Consider the following 10,805-nt stretch of genomic DNA (forward strand, 5'->3'; position numbering starts at 1 on the left):
TCCAATTTACATCGGCACCCTTTAAACCTATATCTCCTAATCTGATTAAGGATTTTGCTAGCTAAAAATAGAGTGACGGAAATCGTTTTCTGTGCATAGGGGGAGGAAACTTTAAATTACATCTACAGTTCCTTGTCATTCTTTTGTTCCAGGTTTCTTGAAATCTGGATATTTGCCTTTTACTCCTAATAAAACCAATATTGAAGGTAAACTATATCTTGTTGTTTTGTCTTAACTTGTTAATCTTTTTAAAAGATTAGTTAAAAAAGAAATTTGAAATGCTAGTCTTCAGTAAACTACAAGAAACTTTAAAAAATCAGGATTTTATTTCTTGAGTCTGGGACCTGCACCGGTTTAAATCCTGAATCATCGATTTGCCTAAACACTTAAGAATCTTTAACTTTCGGTTAAATCAGTAAAAAAAACTTTATAATTTTAAATCTTGTAGGTGGACACGATGTAGTCAATGTATTGTGGGTACATAAAACTGCTAAGGTACTGATTACTATTGAGAGAATATTGATCTGTGGTCATGAATTTCTTGTTAATTTTAGGGATATGCTCTCTATACTATGATACATAGGGGGACAATTTAGGATATACTTTGTTGTAGTCACCTGACTGTGTTATCGGTCAGTTTAATCTTTACCTGTACTTTTATACCTAAATATAGTTAGTTGAATATAGACTCTGTTTACAGGTGGTTAGAACTACCACTGCTGTGTAGAAAGTATAGAGTCTGACAGCTTTGTGTGTCAGTAAATGCATACTTAGAACTACCACTGCTGTGTAGAGAGGATAGAGTTTGATAGCTTTGTGTGTGAATAGATTCACACTTAGACCTACCAGTGTTCGGTAGAGAGGATAGAGTTTTATAGTTTTGTGTGTCGATAAATATACACTTAGACCTGCCAGGGTTCGGTAGAGAGGATAGAGTTTGATAGCTTTGTGTGTGAATAGATTCACACTTAGACCTACCAGTGTTCGGTAGAGAGGATTGAGTTTTATAGTTTTGTGTGTCGATAAATATACACTTAGACCTGCCAGGGTTCGGTAGAGAGGATAGAGTTTGATAGCTTTGTGTGTCGATAAATGCACATTTAGACCTACCAGGGTTCGGTAGAGAGGAGTCCGATAACTTGTGTGTGGATGAATATACACTTATAGAGAAATATTGGAGTAGGTCATTAATTACATCTCTATTGATGTTACAGTTTTAGACTATATATATAGATGATATATATTCATACATAAAATTACGGTGCTCTGCTTTATCTATATCTTACCGTGGGAACCCAGCGTTGTCAAGGTTACTAAAAGTTACTCCTGCCGTTTACCCGCACTTGAACGATTTTACCAGTTACTACATTTTCCTTATTAAAGTCGACCCACTCAACTTAGAATCTTATAACAAAGCAAAGAACATTCATGAAAGCCTCTCGAGTTCCCCAATCAAAATTTGTCGCAAATTTGTCCGGGGGTTTCTGAGTTATGATCTGACAAACCAATGTAATAATGCAAGGAAAGATAATTGCAGTTGTGTATACTCTGCGTACATATTGAAACAAGTTCTCTCTGGGCGGTGTTTGTAGACAAGAATAGATGCATCAGTGTTAGTTTGGTATCCGAGGAGGTTAAAAACTTAAAAGCATTACATTTTGATAATTTTGATAATTTACAGAAGAGTTTCCTATATTCAGAATATTTCATTGATTTTTATGTGAAAGATGGATCCCAAGTCAGGCTGTGACATCCGTCTTGTGTTTACATTACCACCCAGAGACAGTACATTACAGTACAAAAGTTACTTACACCTCTAAAATAACTTTCCCAGCATTTTAACATTAGGACAAACAAAGAAACAGGCAGACAGACAAACAGAGATTACAACTTTATATATATAGATATCCATTTATTTTAAGTAGTAGTCTCTGTTTGTTTGTTATTGTTAGCAATTCCGATCATAATTCATGAACCTTTGGATTGATTGGGTAAACGGGAGAACCATGGTAATGTTCTCTGGCTGGTTTTGAGAGTCTAAATTTAGTAGATACATTAACATTTTGTATTAAAAAGTGAATTTTAATTGAGATTAAAGGCTTGTATTTTGTTTTTCTAAATTTCACAAATTCCTTAAATTGTGAAGAACTATTGCAGTTTTGTATAAAGATAGAAAAATGTTCTATTATTTTAGAGGGGTCTCATATACCAATCAAACAATATCAGCAGCAATTTACAAAACAAGGTAGTTTTTGTGAAATCCTTGTATTTGTGATTTTATCGTATGCTTTAGAAAATATTGAAGAACTATTTTTTTTAAAAATTGAAACAAAGAATTAAAATGATCTGAATATCTATTACATGCTATACTAACAGGTTAGGGCAGCTTCGTGTTATATCTTGTTGTTTTAATAAGTTAAATTTAATTCTAAATAGTTTTTCTGTTAGTGAGAGAATTCATTAATTTGACTGAAAACAATTGATATACAGAGATGGAGAGGGGGGGGGGGGGGGGAGAAAAAACTCGTATATTATAGAACAGATCCTCATTAATTTGCATTTTAATGATAAAATGTAATGCTAAGGAATCGAGAGTTAAGAAAATCTTCAAATCATGATGCCTTCAAAAATAATAGATAAGTCGTCTATAAAGGTTGTCTTTTACTCATTCCATCTTAATGTAAACTTTTACAGAAAAACAACTCCAGAACTATTGAATGAATTAACATGTCAAATTTGTTGATTAGACGATTCTTTAAACTATGATGGAGTCTACTATGTAGAGATATATTTTGATATTCGTTTGGTTAAGCCAATAAATTTAAACAAAAAATAAAACAACAAGCGGTGACCAAAACGCGGGGTGTGGAGACAGAATGGCGGTAGGCATGGTGACGTCACTGAGGCTGGGAGACCAGTTTTGCGGGGCCTGGAGGTAATTCTGCAAATCCTGAGGCCTGGAGGTCATTTTTGCGGGGATCATGGCGCCTCTGCACCCCCTCCCTCACTGGGCAAATAGATAAAAAAGAAAGGTAGAAAGACTGAAGAAGAGAAAACTATATAAAGAGGAAGATAAAATAAAAATCAATAAAAATAATAATAACAAGAACAAAATATAAAAGAAAGAAAGATAAAAATAATGAAAAATAACAATTAATGAAATATGAAAGAAAGATAGATAAAAATAATGAAAAATAACAATTAATGAAATATAAAAGAAAGATAGATAAAAATAATGAAAAATAACAATTATTGAAATATAAAAGAAAGATAGATAAAAATAATGAAAAATAACAATTAATGAAATATAAAAGAAAGATAGATAAAATTAATGAAAAATAACAATTATTGAAATATAAAAGAAAGATAGATAAAAATAATGAAAAATAACAATTAATGAAATATAAAAGAAAGATAGATTGTTTTGAAATTAGGCATTTGATCTATTCCCATTTTACTATATAGAATATGTACATTTCAAATTGCTACGCGCACGCACATATGTATGCCTGGATCCTGAGTATAGCTTCAGTAAGGCCTAAACCAACCATGGACGCTAATTTAAACTTACTTTGATTTCTTTCTTAATAGATGACATTCGTGTAAGTAATTATATGAAATCATTATAAAAATTGTTCTTATCAATGTTATATTGTTGCTATAATACTTCAATCTATTTCAGTTAAACATCCAAACTCTCTTCAAACAAGTAACACCAAATGAATAAAGAATTAAAGAAACACAGTTTATATAGTGAGAGTAGTTTGAAACCGGTCATTCTAAAGAAATCAATACATAGATAAAAATAATGAAAAATAACAATCAATGAAATATAAAAGAAATATTGATGTAAAGAAAGATGGATAAAAGAAAGTTAGACCTACTGCAATACCTTCTCAGTTGTTTCCGTTAATTCCACTACATAGCAAATGTTCATATTTCAATTCATTTTTTATTCAACTACAAAGCACGAGATATTACAGGAAAAAAATCACAATTTACTATGTAGTTTTGACTCGCCTAACTAGAGTAGGTTGTTTTGATTGGTTGGCCCATTATAAGCGAATGAGAATTGTAAATAAATATATTGGTGTACACTGTACAGTACATGCATGTATAATGTATATAGTATAATTTTACACATTATTTGGCCTAGGGATGTTGTGTTTGTATAAAATGCCTTCTTTTTGAGCGAAAATTTTATGTACAAATTAAAAGAAAATGGTATTGAAGGCTTTGAGAGCTAGTTTTTGTACATTTTTTTTGAGACTTTTCAGATTATTAAATGACTTTTAAACTAGAAGTTTTGGCGGTAGTGAGATTTGAAATTTCAAAATGAGAATATAAAATTTAAACTTTTATTTTCAAACTGTGGTATTGACGGTAGTGAGATTTGAAATTCCAAAATAAGAATATAAAATTTAAACTTTTATTTTCAAACTGTGGTATTGGCGGTAGTGAGATTTGAAAATCCAAAATGAGAATATAAAATTTAAACTTTTATTTTCAAACTGAGGTATTGGCGGTAGTTAGATTTATAAATCCAAAATGAGAATATAAAATTTAAAATTTTATTTTCAAACTGTGGTATTGGAAAATGTCCAAATACAAGCTGTGAATATGATAAGTGGATTGAGATCAGCTGGATATACTGAAAAACTTCTCTCCCTTGAAACAAGAAGAACTAGAGGTTGAAGGAGATGAACTCTGGTTTAAAAGAGTTAATCAAGTATCTGTGAGAACCACCAGACAATCAGATGATAGAACCAGACTGACTAAACAGAGAACCAACACCACCATCAGAAGTAATTTCTTTACCCGAAGAGTCATTCATGATTGGAACCAGTTACCCACCACAAGTAGAGAGTCTCAAAATATCAAGATATTTAAAAGAAATCTAGATCAATATCTATCTTCTTCTGAGATGAACTGATCCTGAGAGATTGACAAGATTCCCAGAAGAAGACTGTGTGGAAAAGATGTTGTTAAATGCCCCTAGCGGGGGCTACACCAACTACTTTCCAAGAATACAAGTAAGTAAACTGAGCAAATTCATAGGATATAGAAATGCGGATAGTTGGACGTTTCACCTTGTTTGTTTCACAAATCTTGCCATTATTTTAGAGAGTTAAACGCCGGCCTGTACATGTGGTATTACAATTTAGTTTTTTGTTTTGCTTCCTGAAGACAATATACAGAGCATTTTATATCATATTAGATTTATCAGCTTTAACGCCAAACTATGCACATAATACTCAAAAAGACTGATATATGCAAATTTTTATATTATGCTTATACAATCTTTTAAAATATTTTTTTTTATAAATTTTTTGATCAGCCCATTGAAATTGCAATTTGGAGCTATATACAGTCCAAAATGATATAGGACACACTGTATATTCTAATTTTCTATCTTTTGTATACACAAATTACTGCAAAATTACAAGTTTCTCTGTTATGTATTTTCTAAATATTTCTTCAGCGTTTGTTTTTTATTTGATAAAGTCAAAGTCAAATCATTATTTGGTAGGCGCGCAGTCAAATTCTGTTCATAGCTCATATTTTCCCCAACTTCTAATGATCAAAACGCTTTGGAGATATCCGGAAAATATAAGCTAGATCATGATCTAAAAAAATTTTCAATCAAAATTATGTTTTCCATCCTCCAAAACTCAAGAAAAAAATTATTATGAAATACGTCTCACAGGTATCTTCCTATCCAACCTTATTCTGTGTTGTAACATAAAAAAAATCAGCATTAAAATTAGATAAAATTAGAAAACTTGTTAAAAAATAGATATACAAATTATTCAATAATTTCTATGGCAAATTTTCGTTGGTTGTTTACAATATTGATATCTCTTGTCTTCTGGATTCTTTCCCAGCACTTGATCAATAATATCCTTCTCAAGATCTTCATCAAACTCTTCCTCTTCAAACAGTTTGATCTCCTAAATAATCATTTTAAGACACTTTAGTCAAAGCACTGCGGCCGTGAGATTTCTGAACTTGAGAATGAATCTAAGAGCTAAAATTACCTCTGATGAGAACTGATCATGTTGTACATTAAACTGACACGGGAGTTGATAAAAATATTCAGGATATTTCCAGCTCAATACATTCAACTGACACTAAAATACAGATTCTTTACAGTGGTCTACAAAATGAAGAGGTTTACCTACACAATACATTGGTTTACACAACACAGTGGTTTACAAAATACAGAGGACTACCCAATACAGTGGTTTACAAAATACATTTGACTAGAGAATACAGATATTACAGAATGAATTAGTCTACAGAATGCAATGATCCTCAGAGCCCCACCACCCATTTTCCCTTAAAAAACTATTAATAATTTTCTTAAATTCTCACTTGATCCCCGCATTTTCCTTTGAAGCTGAACGTATCAGCAATCTGTTTAGATATTGAAGGTAGCAGGGCTGACCGCAAGATACTGCTAGCTGGGTCACGCAGCTTCTTTAAATCTAGTAGTATAACACCAGTTTTCAAACCCTATACAGATAATATAGTGAGACCCAGAAGTTTTACTAAATTACAGATCTAAAATTTACATTTTTAAAAGTCCTTGAAAATTGGATACAAAAACATTTCATCGTAATATGTGTCATTTTTTGACATTTTTTTACAATTTTTTTTTGTCATTTTTAGCAGTCTGATTTTTTAAAAATAAGCTGGTCTATGAACATGTAATGAAATTCTATAACTTTACGTTAAGGCCTATTTTTATAAAATATTTCTATCAATAATTTAAGTTTTTATTCTAGACACTATGTTGTTAAGCAAAATTCAGCATGACAAGACATTTAACCTGTTTTCTACCAGGACTAGCTATGATTGTCTCTGGGTGACTATCCCTGAATTCTGTTGTTAGAAACTTATAAAACCAAATCTTGAATTCTGCTGCTATACCAAATACCTCCCTTAAACAAATATCAAATTTGTATCTGCTTTCTCAAATTGGATTAAAAAGCATCAAACATATATTTAAAAAACTTCATCTTTTTAAAAAAAGTCATAAGATTAGTAATTTTAGTCGAAGATTTTGTTCTGTGATGTCAATTCTTCAAAAATGTTTATTGTATTTTGGGTTTTACAAGAAGTAAATATCAGTTATCAATATAAGAGATAAATTATAATTATTATTATTATAAAGATTTATTCACGCACCAATATGAAAATACATATATAAATGGTGTAGTTTAAACGAATCCTTCAACATATAAATTATTCATTCTTGTATTTAAAAGTTCTTGTAAAACCGGAACTTTCCATGCATGGTCTAATGGGACATCAAAATATTTCATTTGTTACTTAACTAACATTTTACTAAGATCCGAAGAATTTACAGAACAATCAGTTGCAACAGAAAATATATTTCTGCCATTAACTGTGTTAAGGTGATTTTTGCATCAATTCGAAAGAAATCTAATGAAAAGCTTAGAACTTGCTTCAATAGTCTCATAGAAAGACACACATCTACTAACTAACATAGTTTTTACATGTAAATATACTGAAATATAAACACTTCCTTGCAGTTAGGGCAAGGCAACTTCAAACATTTTGAAATCGTTCTTTTCCGTTCTAGAACAAGGTCCTTCAGCTAGATCGTTCCGTTCTGTTCTGTTCTAGAACGAGGGCCTTCAGCAAGATCGTTCCGTTCTGTTCCGTTCTAGAACGAAAACCTCCAGCAAGATCGTTCCGTTCTCGTTCGTTCTTTTTACAATCATTCCATTCTGTTTGTTCTTGGTGTTCTTAGTCAAAGAACGGTCCATCCTGTTCGGTTCCGTTCTTTGTGTTCTTATAGCCGAGAACGGTGCCATACCAAGTATTAATAAATTATTTATATAATTGTCCCTCTTAATACTGTAGTGTTAGCTTCAAGTGGCGAAAAATAGAGATGCCATCGTTTTAACATATCTTTATTTTCATAGGATTTATTACATAAATAATGATTAAAAATCTATATTTACACTGAAGGCAGTATTGATTTAAGCTTTAAGTGAAAAACTGAGATTTTAAAGTATTTTTTTAATGTAATATTACTTAAATGGAATACATGCATAATTTTAAGTGACCCTTTCTTTATAGAGTGGCATGTCCGATGTACCTTTGAAACCTTCATTTCACAATGCATGCATGAGTCACTTTTGTAGAGAAACCACTAATGAAAATAATCAGTTTTCAAAATGGGAAATATGGATATTTAATGCAATACTTGATCAGACAAACCTTTGAAATGATGTCTTCAGTCACTTTAAATCTTTCAATTGATTCTATATTAATTAAACTGTTTTGAAAAAAAAAAATTTTAAAAAGATAATGAAAAGCTTTATTTTTACTGCCTCCAAAATCAAGAATCAGAGGTTTTTATTCAACAAATCTCCAGATGTAATATTAAATGAGCCCCCTCACCCTGCCTGGCCCCCTCCAAGGGGGGGGGGGGCGCGTTGGGGAGCCGTGCACCTAGGCCCCCTTGTACGCCCATGTATTTTTCTGATTTAAAATACGACTTAAATTTACATTCTTTATATTCCATTTATAAATATCTAAAGGCTTTCATTCATTTTTCATTTTTTCTACTATTTATTTTAAGAACATGTTCCTGAGAACGCGTTCCTGATTTTAACGGTCTTTCAAATCAGTTTTCGTTGGTTTCACATTCATTTTTTTAATAATCGTTTAAATATTTTTAAGAATGCGTTCTATATGTTTATTCTTTTTTTTCTGAACGATGGGATCGTTCTTGATAATTCCGTTCGTTTTCGTAAAAGAACGATTGTTCCCCTGGAACGACGCCCAGCCTTATTTGTACATATTGCATTCTGTATTATTGTTTAAACAACAACATGGTAAATTTATTTTATTATTTTATGCCCTTTATAGTTGTGATTTGTTTATGGCACTAAGAAATTTTAAACTTACTTCTCCGCCATTAGATTAAACTGATGATTTAATTCTGCTAGATCGATCCTGAACAATTTATAAGTAATATTATTTGAAAAGAAAATTGAGTTCGATTGCCACAAACTCTTATTTTCTAATCCAAATATTCTTGCAACCTGACTGTGTAATCCTTTGATAATTCAAACAAAGACTAAATTTGATCAAACAGAATTTAAAGATTGAAATATTAACGGTAATAAAACAAATACACTGCGAACCAAGATGCAAAAAAATCTAGCAGCATTTTTCAAACTTAAGCTAGAAACAAGTGCGTTGTAATTTTAAAATGTAAATGTCTAGGTCTGCAAACATTTATATGTTGATCATGGTGATCTTGACAGGATGCATTTGTTGCATAAAACATGCTGGCTCAACTCTATTTCATAAGTCGCTAGACTGGACAGTACGACCGAATGAGTTCATATACGTGTCAGAGTCGGGGTTTTGAGGTGAAACACTTTAACGCCCAGAAAATCTCAGTAAATATATATGGGTTTAAAACACTTAGTTTCTTTTTAAATTTGGTATACTTACTCACATAAACAGTAGATCTATATCTAGAACTATTAGACGTTGAAGGCCTGGAGGATATTCTCTATGGTAGAAGGGTGCAAGGAAAAACAGATCCTAAACATCAATTATTATTAATTTTTTAATTTTAAAATATTAATGGATATTGAGATCAATGCTTGAGATCCTGGTTTTATTAAACCCGAGATTATGAATTACGAATTCGATATCCAAGAAAGAAGTTTAAGATTCAACCAATCAGCGTATCATGTTAAGATGTGTTCCTTAACTTTTGAAAAACCGTTTTTTTAATTTTTGTGCATTTTTGGTGTCATATCAATTAAACTAAACATCAATTGAACATCGATTGAACGAACTTAAGGTTTTGTATAATGGTTTATTAAGACTGTAACGTTCAAAATGACTATAGTCTTCAAATATGTTTTTTAATAATTTCATATTAACATTATTAAGTTTATATTTGTTTAAATGCTCTTAAAGCCCGCTTGTAACCAGCTAACTTCAATTTCATATTAGTCCAATCGATATAGCAAAGTATCTGTAATTGTTATCAAAAGTAACTTTTATACAGTACTTATAATAATTGATTAATACTTCTGAAAAACTTATTTTGCCACTAGGTCGGAAAAAAACAAAGAATTCTTTACTGCATTTAAACAAACAGGAGTTTCAAGGAAATTTTTCTGTTTAGCGGAGGCTCTCACTTCCTGTTGGAGGCTCGGTATGCCTAGCAAATCTGTGAGGCTCATGTCTCCATGGCAGAGGCTCATGGCGTCCAGGAGTTCCCTCCTTTGTTGGAAGGCCAATCAATCAAAATTTTAAACATTCAAAACAAGATAATTACAATTTTTCAGTATACATAAAATATATTTTCTTGTTTCAAGTTTTCATATTTTTCAAAAAAAAAATTTAATTTTAATTTTACCTTTAGCAGCCCCTCTTTTTTAGGATTAAAGGGACTGTTACAAATTTTTAACTTTCTTTAAACCAACCTTTCCATACTTTGTCTTGCAGTCCTCACTGTCCATTTTTATAACAAGATCCCCCTCCAACGGTCGCTTCTTAAATTATAAATATTTATCACTTTAGTTTAAAAGAACATTCAATAAAATCAATATATTCGATTTGATATCCGTAATCATTAATTTGATATCCGTAATCATTAATTTGATATCCGTAATCATTAATTTGATATCCGTAATCATTAATTCTAAACCTCAATTTTATTTTCAGACAGCATTTTTTAAACCTATCCCGATAGGGCTATTTTTGCCTTATATTGGCTTTTGCCCTTAGAGTTAAGATAA

At 31.2% G+C, this 10,805-nt stretch overlaps 1 protein-coding gene across 1 annotated transcript; it reads right to left on the reverse strand.

Annotated features, from left to right (window-relative positions):
- Positions 1 to 4,534: 4,534 nt before the first annotated feature.
- On the reverse strand, positions 4,535 to 10,805 carry LOC111709088 (LARGE xylosyl- and glucuronyltransferase 2). The gene is made up of 7 exons (XM_023482680.1): positions 10,491 to 10,805; positions 9,506 to 9,594; positions 8,947 to 8,994; positions 6,833 to 6,944; positions 6,376 to 6,516; positions 6,039 to 6,131; positions 4,535 to 5,951 (listed from the first exon to the last, which is right to left on the reverse strand). The coding sequence occupies exons 1-7, from the start codon at positions 10,524 to 10,526 to the stop codon at positions 5,811 to 5,813; spliced, it is 660 nt and encodes a 219-aa protein (XP_023338448.1). The 5' UTR covers positions 10,527 to 10,805; the 3' UTR covers positions 4,535 to 5,810.

The sequence above is a fragment of the Eurytemora carolleeae genome, unplaced genomic scaffold, assembly GCF_000591075.1.
Source record: "Eurytemora carolleeae unplaced genomic scaffold, Eaff_2.0 scaffold833, whole genome shotgun sequence".
In the NCBI taxonomy this organism is placed as follows: domain Eukaryota; kingdom Metazoa; phylum Arthropoda; class Copepoda; order Calanoida; family Temoridae; genus Eurytemora; species Eurytemora carolleeae.